A 22,957-nucleotide genomic window follows, 5' to 3' on the forward strand; every position below is an offset into this window, starting at 1 on the left:
GGCCTGGGATGTGTTGAAGGGGCTAGTGCTCTGAAATTACTTTTCTCCATTTTTGACCTGCATCTGCATAGCTTCCGTTCACATCTTCAGTAAGTTACAAAACATAGTTTTTGAGGCACCTTTTTTTTAATTCTGTTGGTACACATAGTTGAATAGTGCACTTGGCCCTTAAGTAAGTATGGAAGTCCTTAAAGTGCATCTGAAACATAACATTTTGGTTCAGTTTTGTTGGCTCACAATTCATGGAGTTGTTAAGGCTAAGAAAGAAGTTGAAAAAAAAAAAAAATTGTTCTTTCTCATTTGTTAAGGTTTTACATGTGCCTTGATGTGACAGAACGTGCAAAGTGTTGGTGGTTTCCTAAGAATGGAACTGCTTCAAATTTCCTTGGTTTCATAAGTGAGTTTATGTTCAGAGTGCTTTAAATAACTTCAAATCTGGATGAAGGCTTTTCACCACTGGTGAAAACTTCTGACTGTTACACAAAAAGCCCTTTACTTACATTATTTTTTAGTAGGTTACTATATAAACCATAATTTCCTTAATGGAAAATTACAAAGGAACTCAAAAGAAAAGAAGAAAAAAACTTCAAACCCAACCTTTTAGCATGATAACAGTAGAAAGACAGGCTTTTCTGCAGATGTTTGAAGAATATAGATATTACCTAGTACAGGTTTTATGTGGTCCTTTTCTGAAGTTTTTGTAACTGGGAGTGAAGTGTAGAAAAGTACATGGTATGGTTAAGCTTTTAATTGGGGGATGAATATTTGTTCATATTTTCCCAGTTTTGAGAATTTTGACTTAAAGCCAAGTACACTATTGAGACATTTCCATCTAGAAAGCAGAACAAAGTACCCTGAACTACAATTATGTGCTTATGTATAGTATTTAAAATAGACTTAAATCTAGCAGACTGTTTATTTTGGTATTGAGATTTCTGATGAATGGACTTTTTAAAGGCTAATTCCTGTATTGGTTGATTAATATCTTATTGTTTTCTTCTGAAAATATTTATATAATTTTTCTAAATACTGATTTTAAAGGTTTGTGGAAAACAAACCTAGAGTGATAACTGGTTTCAACTCATTTCAAGGTCACCAAATGTATCTTGTAAGAAGAAGACTCTCAAGCTTTTGGAGCAGTTTTTGAAATCACTGGGCAGTGTTCTTTCATATTATTGACTAACTTCTGAGTAGGGAAAATAAACAGTTTTTTCTTTTTTCCTTTTTTTCTCCAAAATTAAGAGAGTAGAATAAATTTTATTTCAGTTACAAAATAGGTTTAAGATAGGCAGCCATTATTTAATTTTTTGACCATTTCTTTCTATTTCCCAAGAAATTGAAAGGGAGAGAAGGACAATAATTCGTAGTTGAAATCAGAAGAACTGGTAAATATATGTCGGTGTTTTCTCTCAGCAGTACTCCTTTTTTAATTAAGACTTGGTCAGATTTTTTTGTTATACTATATTGTTGATGGAGTTCATCTTGAGACCTAGTAAGAATTGATACCAAAATCAAGCAGTAGGAATTTAGGATTTAATTCAGCTTTAGAAAAACAATGTTGTTTCCTTTTTGACAATTTAGTCCTCATTCACTGCAACCTTCTGATGCAGCTTCCCTCTCCTACAGGCTAAAATGGCACCATACATGCTGTGAAGAATTTTTGAGTGACTGCAGGCCTGAAATGTGGGTGATATCTTTATAGAAATAGGAAGTTCCCATAGAAATCATATCTCAAGAAGTGCTTGAAAATTTTCTGAGCTGCTTTTTCATGTGTGATTATACAGGATTTGTCAGCTCACAGCAGGCAGGTTGTATTCATATCAGGGTACTGAAAAAATACAAAATTTGTTGTGTACAAAAGTGAGATTTCCTTTTGCTTTTCCAAATGCAGCATGCACAGCTGGATTTTAATGAATACATGCACCTCAATTTTTTATGGCATAAAATGAACAGCTGTTTAATAGGTAGCAAGAAAGTATATGATGATTTGTTACTTTTATCTAAAATATAATTAAGATTTACAGCAGTGTGTTTCCAGTACTCTATACTGCCATAAAATCTTATTATTAGTAACAGTGCAGTCAATGAGCTAGACGACATATCTACTGCAGGTATTATGAGACTCTTTTTCTGTATGGCAGAAATGGCAAGACTTCTGTACTACTCACTGGAACTTAACAATGAATCACGGCTGCACTTTACTGGAAAACTGGTAAAATGACAAATATTCAGAGAATATAGAGGTAACAACACTTTAAAGCAAAACCAACCAACCAACGAACCAAACATTAAAATCTTAGGTAGGGTAAAATTCAGCATCAGATAATAGTTGTGATTTTTGTCAGAAATAGATGCTGAACATTGCATTGTATAAAAAATGAGTTTGGGGCCTGTTGTAGGGGGATACTAGATATGGTAAGCTTTTCTAACATGTACTAGTCTGAGAGAAAACAAACCCTTTTCAAAAAGGTTTCTAGATAATTCAGAAAGAAACACTAATAATCCGTTTAATAAACGAGAGAGATGAATATGCTTCATATACTTGTTTTAGTTTGGGCTTTTTTTGATCCTGAAATACTGAGTAAACCTGAGAAAGCCTAAGTTCAAAAGCCCCATTAAAACAGAAATAAACCATCTTGCACACATCAGTTTTTAGAGACACTTTCAGTGCATGCCAGCATAAAGCTGAAGCATCATATAAAACAGACAGCCTTTTACAATCATCCAAGGAAAAAAAGCCTTTTACAGTCATCCAAGTCCCAAACATTATTTGCTGGTTTGGGTACTTTCTGGCTTTTGCAATACAAGATTCTGAAGGGGAAAGTAATTCCTTCAGGACTTTGAATCTCTAATGGGGTCAGTGTGCTTTAAACGAAAAGTCCTGGCAGTCTAAAGGGGAATATAATGGAGACTTTTGTTTTCTATGAAATGGGGGCACGTCTTTAATACTAATGGATATGTAACAGAGGCAGAGGATGAGAGGGAAATGGAAGATGTGACCTGTATCAGATATTAAAAAGAAACCCACAAAACTAACCAACCAATACCATCAACAACAGAAAAATGCTGCAACAAAACAAGCAACGGATGTGAAAGTGCATTTACTGGACAGCAGTGATGAGTTTAAAACTGATTGTGGAATAGGAGATCAGAAAGGGAGCATCTCGGGATAGGAAGGGTGCCTCAGGAAATTACAAGACCTTCACCTTGTCCCTTTACCAAGGCACACAGAGGTTGTTAGTACTTGAAGCAAACCAGCATTGCCACATGATTTCTTCATCCCTTGTTCCAGTGTGCTGTCTGTACTTTTGTTACCTTGTACTGTAAGATTTTTAGATCTGAGACCGTAGTAGACAATGGTGGCAACCTGATGAGCCACCACTCAAAGCTGAGGGGCTGTTTACCTAGCTGAAGACAAAACCAGGGGCCATAGGTTCTTGTTGGGTACTCCCATCTTTGGCCACATGAAGCGGAACAGTGGGAAAAAAGCAAAAGAGCAATTGTGGAACATACATGGTCAAAGATGGTCTACGTGTATACCATTGGTACAAAACTTGTGAGAAAGTAATATTATGTTGTAATTTGAGATTAAAAGGAGCTATTACTTATATAGCAAGTCATGTAGTGGGTACAGTGTACATTTTGAACAGCCACTGGTTTTGTTCTGGCCTCTGATACGAATAGGAGTGTGGAAATGATGCTGAAGTGTTGGAAGCCAGTGAGGGGAATTTTCTGGTCATGTGAAATTGCCCCTTTTTCCTGCGCGAAGCAATGGGCAGCTGTCAGCTGTATACACCTTCTTGTCTGTCAGGGGAGCACTATCAGGGTCCTCCTTATGGCAGCTAGGGGATTCCTGGTAGAAGCAATCCCCTACCTTTCAGACCAGTTACATAGCCATGGGCTGTCATTATCTCCTGATTGGCAGCAGCAGCAATGACTGGTGGAGGAGGAATTCATTGGAGTGTTTCCTATTCTCAACCCAGGCTTAGGCTGCCATTTAGAAATCTCAGTTTCAGGCACTGAGGAAATGGAAGCTAATGTGGTCTGTGATAAAAATAGGCTGACAGGATTTATAGAAATCTATCTCCTCTACTGTATTGTAAACTGGCTTGGAGGAGTTCAGTCTGAAGTTTTGAGTTGTACTTGGTTTTTTTGTTGTATTTGGGGTTTGGGGTTTTTTTTTGGTTGGTTGGGTGGTTGGTTGGTTGGTTGGTTTTTTACTGCTTCACTGAAGGATTTAGAGGTTGGGTGGAGCCATTAGCATCATTGTTGGTTTGGAATAAGAATAAATCATAGAACCATTTAGGTTGGAAACAACTTTTAAGATCATCGAGTCCAGCTGTTGTTCTAGTACTACCACATCCACTACTAAGTCATGTCCCTAAGCACCACATCTACAGGTCTTTTAAATTCCTCCAGGGATGGTGACTCAGCCTGGTAGCCTGTTCCAATGCTTGACATCCCTTTTGGTGAATATTTTTTTCCTAATATCCAATCTAAACCTCCCCTGACACAACTTGAGGAGTGGTACTTTGTGAAATTGTGAATAATTGAGAGCATCTGTGGTGGAAGATGGGGGGGGGGGGGAAGTGTGGAGCTATTTGCTCCAGCTATAGTCTGGGGAGTAGTTACTACCTAAGAAAGTGAACCTCTCAGCTAGAGACAGTTTCTGAACAACTGTCACAAGGCAGCCTGGATTTATTCATAGGCCTTACTAGGAAAATAGAAAAAGCTAATAGAAGGTATTGGAAAGGGGCTTGTTTGGTTTTTTGAATAGAATTTGTGTTTCCTGATGATACATGATCCAGGGAGAAAATTCAAGACAAGCCTGAAAGGTAGTGCAACATTATTCTACCTTTGCCTCAAGCATGGCTGTGTTGCAAGATTATTGTGATGGACAGATGTCTGACTCTGCAGTTATCTGAAGTCATTAGGCTTCTATCCTGTACTTTAGTAATAAGAGACCCAGTATAGGAGGCCCAGTGAATTTTTATTTTTTTTTAGTACGGTGGAGTGTGTCTTGGGCCATTCATTTTCTTCTTTTGTGCTTCTGATACAACTACTTCTGCAGGGGTCTATAGGACTCATCTGTGCAGAGACAACAGGCCTTTCAGTGTCCTTGATCTTGGATCCTGAAATTACTGTCCATCATATCTGTCCTGTTGTACAGTGCCTCTCAGGAGAGTTTCAGTAGCAGGGTATGATGATTGATCTTGATAGTATAGCTACACAGTCTTTAAAACTTTCACTTTCTCATTTTTTCAAGCTAAAATGCTAGGATGGAGGTAAGCTTAGTGTGGTAGTCTTCTGGGACAGGAGAGGGTGAGCACTGGATAGAGAAAGCAGGTTTCTATTCCTGAGGCAGTGGAAGATTAAATATCATAGAGACACTGTTACTGAACTCCGCTTATGTCATGAGCATGTCTGTTACTCCCAGGTAGACATGCCCTGCAGACACTTAAGTGTGGTGTTCTTACTTTTATAAACTAACACTACAAAATGTTATGCCTCTGGTGTTCCTCTGGGTACCTCCTAGGGATTGTTATGTCTACGCTTCTCCCAGGGGGTGCTGTGGAGCCCAGTTCCCTTCGTAATCAACTTTTGGGAGCGTAACGTGGCCTTTGTTCAGAACGTCTTCCTTTTCCGATCTGTTGGAGATGGATTGTTTATTGTATGGGGAATAAATAAGATGATAAAAAATGCTAATTTTATTACATTATACAGCAATTTAAAGATAAGGGCTCACTATTTGTTGCAAAGGGTTCTTATTCAGGTGATGTAGGAGTCATCTCCAGATTAATGTGCTTGAAATTCGCATTTTGGTGTCTACATGGAATGAGATGTCAAAGCTCCAAAGTTCACTTGATGGACTGGTAGTTAATATCAGTAGAAAGCTTGCTGATTCAGATGTCTACTTAAGAACAGAGCTGAATCTCTAGTTCTTCACCAAGACCCTGCATGTCAGAGAATGTTTTCAACTGCATGTTGTGATATCTTCTGGATTTCTACAAAAGAGGCAGCCCATTGGTATAAGTGGTAACTTGAGTGCAAGCCCAAACTCCCGTCTCGACAGAGACACAGAACTGGATTGGTATCAGAGAAAGACATGAAGAACAATCAAGCCTGTGAAATCCTGTGTACAAGAAAGAGCTGTATAGGTCAGGACTCCTTAGTCTGCCATGGAGACTGTTGAGGTTGATGGTGAGGTATGTTAGAGAGCTACTGAATTATAAGTGATACGGAGAAAGTAAAACAAGAAAAATTGTTCACCAGTGTGAGAGTGAGAGTGCATCAAACACAAAGTGACAAGCAGCCATGAGAATGCAGTTGGATACCTTTGTTATGCCAGTGTTAATCAGGGAATGAGTTAACCATGGAATGAGAGCTACCAAAAACCAAACACAAAAATGAAGTGTCTCCCCTTTCCGCCTAGTAAAGCATTGCAGGAAGAAGGAATGAAGGTTATGACAAAGACTAACCTTTTCTTTCTTCTTTTTCAAATTATTTGGGAAAAAAGAATTGGAGGGTTTCAAGTTTGCTACTACTTTTTATTGCTGTTTTAAATCTGTCAGCAAAGTGCAGGCTGGGGTTCTTGGCCAAGGGGTTAAAGACTGCCACAGTGGTATGGCAGATCTCCCAGGTTTGTGTCCAACATCATTTCTAAGGAAACGAGGACTTTGGCGTCCCTTGTCTATGGAGAAGGATAAATGTAAACGTGATGTTCACCTTTGGGGTGAGCATACTAATCCTGTATACTGAGTGTTATGCCCGAGTAGACACTAAATATGCTAAATACAGATGGGGAATTCCAATTTAGTCTCGGGCTTTCTGTCTTGCGTTTGCCTGAGGACTATCTGAAGCAAGCGGGTTTTGTCTTGCCCTTTATTTTTGCTGCCATGTGGCCATCTGTGAAGCCATGGAGTAGGCAGAGATTAATCTGAATGATAAAAACAGGTGCTAGTTTTAAGGTGAGCTGTGGGGAATGTTTCACAAGAAGCTGCGCCAGCAGACCTGGACGAGAGCACGAACATCCTGACCCTCATCAGCTGCAAACCATGGGAGTCAAGAGGAATCAAAGTTAGAACGCCGAGATGTCTCCGAGAACTGTAGATATTGAAACAAAGGCGTTACTGAAGACAAAGATGTAATGTTGTAGCCCAGACTTTCCCAGGAGCTAATGAAAGTCTCCAATGTGGACTGAGGGGACAAAGAAATGTGTCTTCAAGGAAAATGGGAAGTAATAATGTAGCAGAAAGTGGTAACAGAAAAATGTGCCTATACATCTGGGTACAAGTAAGTTGTTCAAGCAAAGGCACGTGGCCAATAACGTGATTGGTTGAAAAGGTGTGTGATCAGTAATGTCATTGGCTGGGAAAAGCGTATGATGTTGCAAAAAATACTGAAAAGAAACTAACTGATACTAACAATTACTAACCGCTAGGCAGGGGTCTATAAAAGGCCTGTAAGCTCATTCAATAAATGATTTCAGTTGCACCATAGCTGGAGTCTGTGCCTCCATTGCCACAGTGAACCAGTTTACTTCCATTAGCACAAGAGCAACTAAGATGTTGCTTAAGTAGGACTGTCTGATACTGGAAGGACGGAAATGATGCTTTTATGTCAGTGCCAGTTTACACTGGTTTAAAATTACAGCCTGAGAACTTCTTTTCTACTGGTTCATTTATAATAAAATTTACAGGCTTGGGCTATAGAGGAGGTACAACTAATAAGTCTATCAAGATTTCTGTAGCAAAGTCCTGTTGAGAGGATTCTCTAGTCTCTGGTTAAAATGATAAGATTTGGACAATGCTTCATGCTTATTTTCTGACTCGATATTTTTCTTCTATTTTTTTTTTAACTGAATTTACCAAAAAATTTAAATGTTTGATTTTTTGGTATTTTAAAAAAAGAATGGTGCTGTTTTCTGCTTTCAACTTTAACACTATCTAAACTGCTCTGGACATTAGGCTCTAACAGTATGCTTTAAAAATTCAAGCTGTTCTACTTTTGATCTTTGAAAAAGAGGTGGATACTATTATATACTTTCACTTCTTGTTTGTACCATGGTTTATGCTGAGTATGTTCTGCATATCACGTAAGTGACATACTGCTGATACAGTACAGGAGGCTTTATGTGTGAACTCCTGTTTCAGTCATGCCTCAATCACAGAGCAGAGAAAAGACTGACCCGATGATGTTCACTGTTGTGCAGCTGTTGCATTTGCAGTCAGAAGGTAGGGCACACTGTGTCCTTTCATGCTACTTTGGTGATTTAATGAACTGATTGTTCAATGTGAAGCAATTGAGGATCAGGTTTTATAATTCTGCATCAAGAATATCAAAAGCAGGTTGATGGAATATTGTAGGTAATGCTGCCATGTTTTCGGACATCTGCTGGCATGATGCTAGTCTAGGCTTTCATGATGACCTTTACCACCTCAGAGCTGCGAAGTGACAGGCAGTCCAGCAGCAGGTCTGATTGCTGTGAGCTAGCAGGGCGGTGATGGACAGCAAGCAGTGAGTTAAAGCACTGCCAATGCTTCCTCCGCAAGCAGACTTGCTGAGGTTGAAAGCCTGTTTTCTGCATCTTTCTGTCTCTGGAAGTGTGGAAGTCTTCCAGAAACCTAGGCAGTCTTTGTGTGCTCATCTTCCTTTGCCTGTGAGGGAAGGAAAAGTCAAATGGTGATCAGCAAGCTGAGAGATTTATCCAAGATTATCTGCAGGGAGGTAGGATTTGGACTGGAATCTTCCATGGCCTGATGATCTTCCTCACTAATGCATCCTCTTGACTTAAAGCCTGCCAAGATGGCTTTGTGTTTTCCCCCAGGTGAAATGCCTGTCCTGCTTATGGTTTCTTCTGCAGCCTTTTATATTCTTTCTGGCATTTATTTAATCTTTGCCGTGTTTTGCCCTTTGTGAAGTGGCTGTTGAACAGAATCCTTACAGACAAGCAGAATAGGATTTAACAAATGGATGCAGGTGAAAAGAAATAATGCAGTTCATTTGCTCCTTTCTTCAGACTTTGCAGGCAGCTGGAAATCACCAGCACTAATCACCTTTGAGTGTATAAACCTTGTTTTGTTGTTATGACATGAGTGTTTATTTTTGAATTGTACAACAACTATAGGAAACTTTCTGTATTTGTTTTTTCCCATGGAGCCACATCACTGGATTTGCGCACAACTAATGTAGCTGTATACAGTGTCTCAATTGCTAATTCCTCTCCCACGGATCATAAAGTCTGGAAGACCTGATCAGATATAGACATACCTGTAGTTAAGCAGGACAGTTATTACTCATTCATATACAATATGATTCTGACACCATTAGTGTTTTAAGGGCTCAGAAACAGCTTTCAGGGCAGTTGAATTTAACTTAAAATCCACGAATGTTATAATCCATACAAAGATGAGCCCTTAGTTTGAATGCAGAGAGGGATAGTATTGATCATCATCACTAACCTGTGCTCCTAGAAATTATCTAATAAAAGTTTGATGTGCTTTATCAAAGAAGGTAATCCTGCCCCTTTACTCTGCTCTCATCTGGAGTATTATGTACAGTTCTGATGTCCTTAACATAAAAAGGACATGGAGCAAGTCCAGAGGAGGGCCACAAGGATGATCAGGGAACTGGAGCACCTCCCATATGAGGACAGGCTGAGAAAGTTGGGGCTGTTCAGCCTGGAGAAGAGAAGGCTGCGTGGAGACATCATAGCAGCCTTCCAGTATCTGAAGGGGGCCTATAGGGGTGCTGGGGAGGGACTCTTCATTAGGGACTGTAGTAATAGGACAAGGGGTAACGGGTTAGAACTTAAACAGGGGAAGTTTAGATTGGATATAAGGAGGAAGTTTTTTACTGTGAGAGTGGTGAGGCACTGGAATGGGTTGCACAGGGAAGCTGTGAATGCTCCATCCCTGGCAGTGTTCAAGGCCAGGTTGGACAGAGCCTTGGGTGACATGGTTTAGTGTGAGGTGTCCCTGCCCCTGGCAGGGGGGTTGGAACTAGATAATCTCAAGGTCCTTTCCAACCCTAACTATTCTATGATTCTATGTGGGAATTTAAATGTCACTATACCCATTTTATAGGCGGAGAAGCTATAGCACAGAGCTTGTGAAGCACATTTAAAGTGAAAAGTGTTAAATGCACTGGTATGCATTTATAGTCCAGATAAAATAGATTACTTTCTACTTTATTTAGTTAACTGTAGTGTTTAGCATCCCAAATACTCTAAAATGTAATTTGAATTCTTTAGATGTGGTTAAGCTGTCCTTACATTGTAGGATGGCTCCCATCTAAAAGAAGGTACCACCCTTTCTCCGTCTGTCAAGCATATGGAGAAACAGGAATGCTTAAGCTCAACTTTACATGAAACAGCATGAGAGAGTGTTGAAAGTATTTGTTTCCTTTGCTCAGATGCCTGTTTTTTATCTCATTCCTTTGATCAGGAATGGGTTTGCTGTGTTTATCTGGAGTAATGTAGCAAGTCTGACATTTATTTGTTTCATTAGCCATGAGTAACTAATTTTATTAAGATTTCTAGCATGCTCAAATATTAGATTTAAGCCCTGTCTTATGGCAAATACTGGTATTTGAATATGCTAACAGAAATGTTTTTCTATTCCTTGAAGATACAAGTACTTAATGTAATTGGTAAATCAGATGATATCTAGCACTCCATTGTAAAGCTCTACTTTACATGTAAATTGTATTTTGAAGCACCATATCTTGTCTCATTAGTGATTAATCCTTGAAATAAAAGGGGAGGGGAAAGCAACTAGTTTGTTTTTAATGATGCATTCCCTCTTTTGGGAAAGATTTATTGTGTACAACTTTGTTGAGTTTAGTAATTTGCAATGAATTGTTGAGTTGTCCATGGAGACCAATTCTATTTCTTCAGAAGAGTGTTTGTCAGGTTACATTGTTCTCTGTTTCTCTAAAGGAACAAGTTCCTACATCTCTATCTAAGGCAAAAGATAGTAAGTTTCTTGCTAGCATTTGAACTTAAATAAAACTAACAAGTAAAGCTAAGCTTGAAATGTTTGATGGGCGGAGAAAAGGCAGAGAGGGAGAAGGCAACTAGTTCAAAACGTGCTCTTATTTTGTGTGGTTTTGGTTTGCATGTCTGAGTTTCAGATTGTATTCAATGTTGTGTACTAATTCATTTTTGCTTGTCTGTGATGCACTCTCAGCTGGTCTTTAGCATCTTTGGTTGCCCTGCCTCCTTTTGCTGCTCTGTCTTTTTCAGATTGTATATAGACTAAATGACTTGATTAACTTTGCTGAAAGACTTATCTTTTGCCTTCTCTACCTCCAAGTCCCACAGCAGGAAGTGGGAATGTGCAGTAATATCTAGCTTCATTCCTGCAAGTGAGGGGTAAAATATCAGTGCAAAAGTTGGCGTTTCCTATGGGAAACTATGAGGGATTCTTGCTGCTAACTGTATCGTTTTTGTGTAAGGGGGCAGTAGATGGCACCTCACAATGTGTTTCAGATCTAGTGGAGAAATAGTGTCCCTTCGTAGTGCTGCTGGCTCTCCCTCTCATAGTTCCATGAGCTGTGTATGCTACTCCATTACTCAAGATGGTATGACTTGGCTCTTGCTTGGGGGTTGGGAATACTAGCAGAAGCATGCTCAAGCAGTGGTGTATGTATGCAACAGTGTGCGAGTTCAAAGACACTGCAGCTTTATTAAAAGTTATTTGGAGAAAGAGCTTAATGGATATTGATCAAGTACAACAACATCTGCATATGGAATCAATTTAGCATCCATATGCAGAAGTGCACCTCTCAGAACTGAGAGTGGGTGTTGATGTTCCTTCTCATGTAGTACACCATGTGTGTAATCTGCAGCCATGTGCTGTGTTGTTTGGTTTGGTTTGGTTTAGTTTCTTGGAATTTTTTGCAAAAATTGTACTGACAGCTGGCACTTGAGCAGGGGGGTGGTGATGAATGAAAATGCTCCCTGTTTCTTGTACTAAAAACTATTGAAAATTAGTATTTTGGATATGGGACTGATGGGGTATGACAGATTTACCAGGCAAAGGCTTGAACTCAAGACTGGTAGAAATGACAGTTTATCTTTCCACTGACTGGACGAATATCACAAATGTAAGCAGACCTGCTAACCTGTTTTCCCTTGCCTGGGTTTTGGCTGTATGCTTCACAACTGTGTAACTATTTGGATGCCAAATGAATGATGTAAAACAAGTAAATTGGAAGAATAAGTACCACAGGCCCTTAATTTATTTTTTTTTTCTCTCTTCCCCCCCCAAAACTACAGCCACAGGAACAAGTCTTCAGCGTGGCCTCAGTCTTCAGGGACCTGGAGCTTGAACCAGGGGACACCTTATGGATGGGAGATGACGGCAAACAGAGATGGAAGAGACTACTTCATCAAGTAAGTGGGCAGTGTGAGCTTGCCGCCTACAGCACAGCACTGCAGCCTTGCTCTTGACTCAGTGTTTCTCTGTGGAATCCTAATTCATGCTTCAGCCTTACAGAGTTCAACTATTTTGATTTATCACCCATAGAGAGCTCTGACTGTACTTTACTGTGCCTTGTTTTGCTACTTGGTCATTTCATTTCTCCAAGAAAGCACTGATAATATAAGGACCTGTAATTCATCAAGGAATTACAACAAATGTCATCAATAAAAAAATAAAACCAAAAATGCCATGTTTAAAGAACGAGGCAGAAGGTCAGTTCTGACTGAGACCAACAATTCTCCTCCCTCTCTGCCAAAGCTCTTTTAGTTTGTCTAATATATTCATTATATACGTGTATATACGCAGCTTGTAGAGTAAATATTCCAATTCTTATATTTCCCATAGTCCTTTAGCTCTGAATGTAAAGGTTTGCAAAATAAATGTCAATGTGGATGATGTGATTGCAAACAAAATTACCTTTTTTTCCCCAGTGAAAACTGTGCATAACTATTCTTTAAAATGCCTTCAAGTGGCTTGGATCAAATACAGCTTGCTGTGTTAACAGATATACTCTTACATTGCTTTGGAATGTCTTCACTAAAAAGGGGTAATGGTGGTGAGTCAGCAGAACCACTGGCTGATTTTGCAGCATTAGATGCTTTAGCTTACATCCCATTTTTAAGGCTAACATTTTGATTCTGCTCATGTGAAAGGTTGTTTTGTTGTTTTTTTTTCTTCATTTTTATGTTTTTCAGTCTGGTTAGAAATTTGCAGGTGCTTAAAAAGGTTCTGGATGAGAATTACAATTCTTTCTTTCAGCACAGAGTGGAAGGATCAGACTTATTTTAACTTGACCATCAAAAGCCTTTAAGTCAGTCAAGATTCTTAATCTGGAAAATCAGAATTGTGCAACATAAGAAGGAGGGTCCCTGTTACTCTGCTTTATTTTCCTTCCCGTTTTGCCCATGGTGTGTACCTTGGCTTTCTAGGACACATTTGCTTTTAGACTCAAAGGAACATTTGTAGCAGCTTGGTGTTCTGCAGCCTTTCAAGATCTAGAATGATTTCAGACCTGCCCAAATTGGAACAAGTTGTTTCAGTTAACGAGGGCTCAAAAGCTGACACTGAAATGTTGTTTTCTTCCTTGAACAAGTATTTTTCATGCTTTGCATGTCTGTAAGACAGTGGGTGCAGCACTGGACAACATAAAGCTGAATACCAAGGCACAATATAGCTGTATGAGCATAAGTTGTCTGCCTGAACTAATTTTTTCAAGAAGTATAGATGAGTCTCCAAAGTACTGTGCAGATGTGACTCTGCTGCTTCTGTTACTCCAGTTAGTGAAAGGACCTGTGCACCTTGGGTGTCCATTTTTTCTGCAGACTGTTGGTATGCCAAAAGAAGTGGTAAATGCTCCATCCCTGTTGGTGTTCAAGGCCAGGTTGGACAGAGCCTTGGACGACATGGTCTAGTGTGAGGCATCCCTGTCTATAGCAGGGGGTTGGAACTAGATGATCTTAAGGTCCTTTCCAACCCAAGCCATTCTATGATTCTGTGTTCTCCTCTGTGTGACTGAGATTCATTTAAAAAAATTAATATCCTGCTTCTGAAGACAAGCACCACATTTGATTTCTCCTCTTTTCTCACTGGTCACATAATGGGATGCTGCACTTGTTGTGTAGCTATAAACAGCTGTGGCTTACAAAATGCAGTGAATTAGTACTCATTAATTTTGCAATTTGAGAGTGTTTTCTAACTCTCAGTAGCTAATGATTATTTTGTTTATTTTTTGGATTGCCTTTTAGTATCTTAAAGTGCCATATCCCTCTCTTAAATGCAGAGAACTGCGTCTCTCAGGAACATAAATCCATACCAGGCAGTGCCAAATTACGCATGAAGTAATGTTAGGCTTCTTGTTGTTGTTGTGATTGCTTTTTTTTTCCTGTGCTCTAATAAGGTGCTTGCTTTCCATTACGTTTGTGGCTCTGGTCTTTCTTCCATTTCTCTCTGCATGTGGATTGTAGGGGGGGGGGATAGGCTGCTTAAAGGGTAAAGAGAATGAGACCTCTGAGGAAGCTGATCTGCAGAAGCCTTTGATATTTTGTGCCAGACTTTCTTACCCACTGATATTCTGAGCAGTCTTAAGTGTAAGTTGAAAATGCTACATACATACACATTGTGTGAGTTATAGTACTGTTGTGGTTTAAGCTCAGCCGTAAATCATACAGTTGCTCTCTCACTCCCCCCAACTTTTCTTCCCTTCCCTTCCCTTCCCTTCCCTTCCCGCCCCCCCGCCTCCCCCCCAACTCCCAGAGGGACGGAGAGGAGAATCGAAAAGAATGCAGCTCCCACGGGTTGAGATAAAAACAGTTTAGTAACTAAGGTATAACACAGATCACTACTGCTACCACCAATAATAACAATGATAAAGGAAATAACAAGGGAAGAGAATACGATACCACCCGCCGAAAAGAGCCCGACCAAGCAGTGGGTGCCCTTCCTGGTAACTCCCAGTTACATCCTGGGCATGAGGTGCTGTGGTATGGAATACCTCTTTAGGTAGTTTGGGTCAGGTGTCCTGTCTCTGCTTCCTCCCAGCTTCCCCTCCTCCCTGGGAGCATGAGACTCACAAAGTCCTTGGTCAGGGTAAACATTTGAGCAGTAGCTAAAAACATCGGTATTATCAGTGCTGTTCCCAGGCTGAAAGTCAAAAACACAGCTCTGCGCCAGCTACTAAGAAAGAGAAAAAATGACTGCTACTGCTGAACCCAGGACAAGTACATATTCTAATATCAAATGTTTCAAGGTAACAGCATTGGCTGTAACACATACAGCAGCTATGTCTCCACAGTAGTAATGCATCTTGCATTAAATGACAGTGTTCTGGGATGCAGTGAAAGCCAGTACCTTCAGAAACTGCAAAATTGGGCAACCATTTTTGGAACCATGTACTGCTGCACCAAATCACCAATAATCCACCGTTACTAGTGAACTATCCCCAGTAGCTACTACAGTGTGAATGGATACTTATATGAGATGTATCTTTGTTTCAGAAAAATGACCAAAGACCAAATACTCCTAGTGACTTTTTCAGTGATCTCTCTATAGAGGTATATAGTACCTGTCCTTACAGTGCCTCTTCCTTGGCCAATGAGAAGCCCTCTTTGGCTTTTGAAAACACTGCTTTTGCAAATACTGCATGAAACTACACAAATTAAAACAGAATTTAATTTTCTTTCCTTCATTTTTCCTTCATTATTCAATCCTGGATTTTAGGACTGAAATAGTGAGAAGATTGTTGACAGTTATTTCAATAAAGATGTGAGAGGGATCAGCAAGATAACATTTCGTATTGTCTCCAAGGCTTTTTATAACCATACAGATTAACAAATTGCATCACACTGAAGGAGAAAAAGCAATTCAAATCCTTCACTTGGTTTTGATTAAAGATGTATAAACCAGGTATTATCACAATGAAATGTGTATATGAATTCTGTACAAGCAAATAACAGAATTCATAGCAACATTAACTGCTTTTTAGTTAAATAATTTACTTAGTGCCATATGTACATAACCATTCAACTGCAAGCAGACATATTGTAATTTTGAAATTGTGGGAGGAATAGAGAATCCAGGAGAATCTTTTAGTGAAATGACAAGTAATTATATGGTGCCGGTGCAAATGCTTTAAGGCTTGAATGGGAAGAGATGTTTATTCTTTCTGCTGAAGCAAATTTGGTTTCTTTCAAATGTCTCAAAGCCCTATGGCCTGAGTTAATCAGGGGCAGCTTCCATTGCTAGGCAGCACTTTTGTAAAAGTGAGAGCAGAGCCTTTTATCAAAATATTTTCAGATTGTGCTATCAATTCATTATCTCTTCCATACAGATGGCACAACTGGGGGCACTTTGCAGACCTCTACAGTACATTTTCATAAGTTTAGGCCATGGTAAATTAAAGTTTAAGAACTTCACCCAGTCCCTTTTAACTTGCCACTTTTAGTTGAAATAGCCTTATAAGTAATAGATTTCAGTACGGGAGGACAGCAGTCATCTAGTATTCTTCCAGTGTGTTTCTGTACTGCACAAGCTGTATTAAGCTGGACTTCAATATGAAATAGTTTGCAGTGTATCTATAATAATTTTAGAAGCTTATTTTCTTTACATTTATTATATACGCTGTGTATTATATGATTATGAGAAATTTCTGTAATGCTAATTTTAATACAAACATAACACTTCCTAGAAATATATTTGGTGTGAATATAGGGTTTCAGGGAGGTAGCATGGGAAAGCAGGAAGGTTTTGGCTGACTTTGTCCACAAAGGGTTTAGCCTCATAGCAATTTCAGCTCCAAAGTTGCTACTGCTATGATCTTACTGATTTTTGGACCTGTACATTTTTGCCCTTTCTCTTGTGTCACTCTTGCTGCTTGTCAGAATTGGAGGGGAATTGACAGAGGGAAATAAACTGGCAAAAGCTAGTGAAGAATCAGTCCTACAGAGAAAGCAATGAATTTTATGTCAGTTCAGCTCCTTGAGCCATTCCTGTGCAAGGTCTGAAAATGTTGCAGAGCAGTTTTGCATGGAAAAAACCTCTATACGTCAGCTGAACCAGCCTTCTTCTTGGAGCACGGCTAATGCCAGGTGATGAGCAGCATTGCTGACACACTGAAATATCTGACTAGTGTGGGGACAGGGTTGCAACAGACATGTGTTGGCTTAAGCTGCCCTAAAACTGCACTCAAAGATGCAAGTTGAAGTAACATTGCTGCCATGAAAAGTCATACCCCTTTGATTCACATTCTTATTTCATTCCTAAGGCATTGGGTACTTTGGTATTTTTGTAGATCTGGCTTCTGTCATACAGGCTGGCCAGAGAATGAATTGACAGCAGCTCTGAGAAGAAAGACTTGAGAGCGTTGGTTAATGAGAAGCTTGACATGACCCAGCAGCATGCAATTGCAGGCCAAAAAGCCAGCTATATCCTGGGCTGCATCAAAAGGAGTGTGACAAGCAGGTTGAGGGGGATGATTTTCCCCATCACCTCTGTTCTCCTGAGACCCCACCTGGAGTACTGCATCCAGCTCTGGGGCCCCCAACACAAGAAGGACATGGAACTGTCAGAGCAAGTCCAGAGGAAGGCCAAGAAGATGATCAAAGGTCTGGAGTGCCTCTCCTGTGGAGACAGGCTGGGACAGTTGGGGTTGTTCAACCTGGAGAAGAGAAGGCTCTGGGGAGACCTTAGGGCAGCTTCCAGTACCTAAAGGGAGCCTACAAGAAGGGCATGTAGTGATAGGACAAGAGGGAATGGCTTTAAACTGGAAGAGAGTAGATTTAGATTATATATTAGGAAGAAATTCTTTACTATGAAGGTGGTAAGACACTGGAACAAGTTCCCCAGAGATGTGGTAGATGCCCGATCACTGGAAATGTACAAGGCCAGGTTGGAAGGAGCTTTGAGCAACCTGGTCTAATGGAAGGTGTCCCTGCCTGTGCAGAGCGGTTGGAACTAGACGTTCTTTAAGGTCCCTTCCAACCCAAACCATTCTATGATTCTATGATTTGAATAAAGACCAAAGAATGTGAAGTCAGATTAACTGAAAGCAAATGTAGGCCTTCCCATGTGGACTCAAAGTAACAGTGGTCCCAGTAAGGTGAGGTAGATATTGCAGTATTACTATTTTAGAGGGGTCTCTTAGGTCAGCTTATTGCTATATCCTTGTTTTCAAGACATGCTACTGATTGTGTTTACTTTTAACTCTTGCTATTTGTTGCCTGGGAGAGGATGACAGGGTTGGTCCTTGTTACCAGTCTGGTTGGCTTCCACTTTCACTCCAAGGACTCTGACCATCTGCATGTACTTCATGCATATTTGCTTGCTTCTACGTTGCAGTCTGGAAGAAACTGAGCAAACAGCTGGGATTCCAGACAAGAAATAAAAAGAAGCACACCCAAAGGTCAAAGCCTGCAGCATTACTGCTTGGCTGGAAACCACAGGTCAGTCTCCAGAGCGCACAGCAAAGCTGGGAGAGACCTACTCGTCAGAAGTCTTTCTGAATCTTGTTATGTTAGTATGGCGTGTTTGGTACACCAGTGGAAACATGTCACAAAACATTTTGATCTCTTGAAAGCCTGCTGTTGTTTTTCACTGGTGCTTTTGTGTTCAGTAACAATTCTTCCAGACTTCTTCCAGGCGTATCTGGCAAACTTAAGTATTCTTCCCTCTCAGCTATATTATACTGTGTATAGTACCAGCTCCGTGATTTTTGGCTTGTGAAATCATTGCATTTTGGTTGTCCTTGCTTGGCTTAGTAGCTATGCTATTTGTAAAACGTGGAATTCTTGAATGTCACCTTTTGACCCATACATAAAACAGGTAACATTTGTGTTCTTTGGTACCTAGCACAGCTCACAACATCCTAAATTCTCAAAGCATACAACATACAATGTTTCTTTATAATATAGCAATGTCACCAATGCCATGTTATTCTTCTGTACTCAAATACTTACCTACATTTTCTTTAGTAGTCTTCATCTTTAAGTGTTTGCTGTGCTTAGAAGAAGAAACTCATTCACATTTTCCGAAAGGTGGAGTGCCTCTGTGCATGGTGGTTGCATCCTGTCTGGTCTGCGCAGTCCTCCTTGTGCACCCAGTTCTCACAGCTAGCCAGCAGTGTGGAATGACGGAACAAAGTCAATGATGATATTAATGGCCTATCAATCAAGCATCCTGTTTATTAAGGGACACTAATTTATACCAGATGTTAAACTGAGGCTCAGAGCCTGCTAATCAGTTTACTTCAAAATAAATTAGCACAGAATAGGATCGAACCATTCAGGCTTTCTTAATTTATTTTTTATTTTCTCTTGGTATGTCTAGCCCTACCTCAACCTTCCTATCCATGTGTTCTGTAGGTTGTACATGCCTATTGGTAGTTTAGTTCTTTGTCGGAATGTTTCTCGGGAATTTGTTCTGTCAGAAAGTTCTGAAAACAATCAAAGGATATAGAATATAGTGGAAGCCTCGATTGTTGTTGCTGTGTTGTTCGTCTTCCTGGGTTTTGAAAAAGCTGCTGTTATTCATACCTTAAGACTACCTTAGTACGTAAGGCCGTAATGAAAGTTTGAAGCCACAGGAGCCTTCTTCTGCCCTGTAGGTATGATGTTATATAGCACTTTACTGAATGCATTACATTCCTTCATCTCTAAGTACAGAAACAGTGTTGACTAGAGTCACTGGAGCATTTATGTGTCATTTGCAAAAACCCAAGCAACACAGCTGCTGCTGCTCCGTCCTCCATGAGAGCACTTGTGCTCATGCAGGGTGTTGAAAAGAAGGTTCATTTCCTTCTCTTTCTGATTCAGGTTAGGAATGTGAATGAAGGCAGTCTGTATGCCAGGATAATGCCTTAAGCCAAAGTCTGACTGCACTGTGCCTCTTCAGGCATCTCTGCTCCCAGGTGAGGCACCAAGGGAAGAGGCAGTGGAATCATGCTCTCTGGCCCACTTATTCCCACGTCCCTAAAAGGGACATCCAATGAGATTGAATAGCAGGCAGTTGAACCGTGACAAAAATAGTACAACCTATATAATTAGCAAATATAACTCTCAGCTACAGGTTACAGGAAAGCCTAAAATGCTTCATAGAATCCAAACGTACATTTGCAATGTATGTTTGTAATGAGTCTTCACTATTAAATTACATAGGATTAAAAAGAATTAGAGCAGATATAAAATCTTACATTTCAGACAAGCGGGTGAGTCAGCTGCTGACTGCCTAGGGCTAGGACGAAACTTCCTGTATTAATCAGGTTATTCTATAATTACAAGCTTTCTTGCACCTTCCTCTGAAGCGGGTACTGAGTGCTGTCAGAGAAAGGATACTGGACCAGGCGGACAACAGGTCTGATTGGTATGGCAATTCTTGTTTTTTCTATTTTTTTTTTTTAATTCCCTTGTCACTAATGCAGATTGTTGATATGAATAGTGTGCTATTAGAGTGCTACTATGCTCATTTCAGACTGCATACAAATTTGCTTTCTGTTGCTAAGGGTTTGACCTGCTCAAGGACAGGATGATTTGGTGGAAGGGAGAGTGGGGTAGAAGAGATGAGGAGCAGCAGGGACACACGAATACAAGTGACTGTTTAAAGCAAACGTGAATAATTAGAGAAGGAAAATTATGTAGCAACCTGTTTATGTCAGTGGTCTGCCTAGAGACAACTCAGGCATATGGTGAAAAAAAGTTTTGCTAAATCAGCTCAACCTCCTCAAAAGAGAGAATGATTTAGCAATTGCTCTTCCTTCACAGAGAACTGTTGCTCTAGCCATAAATATGGCAGACATAAATATGACAGACAAAATTATGTTAATATTGACTGGGATAAATCATTGTTACAATGAAGGGAATAATAGCAAGGAGATACTGATTTATGGGGCTATTTTATTTTAACTAGAGCATGGAAAAAATTGAGGGTTCATTGCATTGTAAGGGAGCTGTACCTAAGCTGGTTGGTATGCAGTAATTCAGGAGCTAGCCACATCCTTCCCTATCTCCTGTCTTGCCCTTTCCAAGTCCTCTCTGCACGAATGTGCAACCGTCACTTGCCAAAACAGGAAGATTGATTCCTCACACTGGAAAGGTGAGGGAAGTTATACAAGAAGGTATGAATGTGGGCAAGACTACTCAGAAGAGAAGCTTTTGCTCAGTCATTAGGCTTGGGTTGCCTGGAGTTAATTGTACTTAGGTGGAGTACAAGGAATTATGTACTGTTTGGGCCATGTAGGACCTCTCCTACAGTAAGGTCAGTGTTTTGATTTAGTCCTCAGTGTTTTCTCCAAACACAAAGTGAATGGGGACTCCATAAAATTCAGAGAAGTATTGCATCCTGAAAGCTGTTATTCTTGTAGGTTTGCATGTGGGTTAGGAAGCAAAATAAAACTTCTGAAGCACACCCCATAAAAATAAAATAAAATAAAATAATCAAGGTATCCTAACCCAGGGTCACAATGTACAGAGCTGAGAAAATGAAATCATTATTACTCTTACACGCTTCTGGGTATATGTTTCATATGGCATACCAGTATCTCTTCTTTGCATTACAGCATGTAAATGCATCTGTAGAAACATTGCTTCAGTGCAGCAAGGTGCTTCTCCTGGGAGTGTAGAACAAATGAATTCTTATAAACGGTTTGCGTGAGAACGATAGCCCCAGTCAGAGCCTACTTTTTCAAACATCTCTCTTGTAAAACAGTGTGTTCCCTACAGAATTGGGATTAAAACTGTCAGGTGCTGCAAAGCCATGCAGATGGTTGGGAGTGTGGTAGTAGTTTGTAAGAAGCTCCGACTCTTTTCTTTGTTCACATGCTGGTATCCCAAATGGTGCAGAGGGGCTCTGCTTATAAAACAGAACCAGGCTAGTTGATGCTCCTTAAAATTAAAGAGGGAAAAAGAGCCCCTGAAACACCCAAAAGGTAGAGTAATCCTGTAGGCTGTATTCTGGGGCCCTAATGGCCACAAGCTTGAAAAAAAGTGTAAGACGAAGGTATCTGATACTTGGTGGTGGAACTGGGACCTTTCACAGCAAAGGCCAGGTGAAAACTTCCTCCAGAGCTTCAGTTGTGGCATTAAGAAAATATGTGCTGGAGCTCGGCTGTAGAGCAACAAAAAGGGATGAGAATTAGCACAGTGTATGGATGCTGTTTAAATAACACAGTTGAAGCACACCAGGTCACCATAGTTTATGTACAGAATTTAAAACAAGTTATCTAATATGTTAATGCTGTGCCAGAAAATGCCATATTGATAATGCCTTTCCAGCAGTCATTTATATACTAAGGAACTGCATGCTGAGGTACACAAAAGCCAGCACTGAAGAAGCTGTATTTGTCCTTTTGGCTTTATTTCTGTCATATATTCATGGTTTTCTATAAAGAAAATCAAGTGTAAACCTATTGTAAAAGGTTCTTGTCTGGTTTGTTTTTTTGGAACACCAAGGTAATTTGTTTTAGAAAGACAAGATGATACTACCAACAAAAGCCGACTGAATTTTAATTTTCATTTAGGTTTTAATTGCCCTTCTTACAATAAAGTGCTTCTTAATTGTACTCAAAATGCCCAGCTCCCAAGCATAATGCTAAAAATCCTCGCATTATATATGTTGTCATATATGTATAAGCTTAAAGAGAAGAAATAGTTTAACTGAACTCAAATTAATCTAGTCACTGACAACAATATGACTCACTGCAATATTTTGAAAGCCATTTGTCTAGTGTTCACTAGGATCCTGTGCTGTTCCGCAGAAAAACTTCAATTTAAAATAAACCAATCAAACTCTGTGGCTGTGCAATTAAATATCACCATGGTAACGGGGATTAAGCACACAAGGTAAAGACGTGCCGACAATGCAGAGATTATTTCAAGTTTCTTACTTTTACAGCAGTAGCCAAATGAATTTACATTTTCTGTATCAAACATTGGGAGATGTAAAATGAAAGAGATTGAGGTACCTGTATGGCATCCTGTGACTTTAGA

General features: G+C 39.9%; 1 protein-coding gene across 7 annotated transcripts in view; it reads left to right on the forward strand.

Annotated features, from left to right (window-relative positions):
- The window catches only part of FRMPD4 (FERM and PDZ domain containing 4), a 310,340-nt gene that overhangs the window by 173,130 nt on the left and 114,253 nt on the right, over positions 1-22,957 (forward strand). For 6 of the 7 annotated variants that reach the window (XM_061459914.1, XM_061459908.1, XM_061459909.1 and 3 more), the window contains exon 2: positions 12,281-12,397. In XM_061459914.1, the coding sequence (XP_061315898.1) occupies positions 12,281-12,397 (117 nt within the window). Of the gene's footprint in view, positions 1-12,280; positions 12,398-20,200; positions 20,337-22,957 lie in introns of those variants that run through there. The other variant, XM_061459911.1, reaches the window with a different exon arrangement.

Source organism: Pezoporus flaviventris, unplaced genomic scaffold (assembly GCF_033815535.1).
Source record: "Pezoporus flaviventris isolate CSIRO_AGI_PZ_B2104156 unplaced genomic scaffold, CSIRO_AGI_Pfla_v1 ptg000030l, whole genome shotgun sequence".
Classification (NCBI taxonomy): Eukaryota; Metazoa; Chordata; class Aves; order Psittaciformes; family Psittacidae; genus Pezoporus; species Pezoporus flaviventris.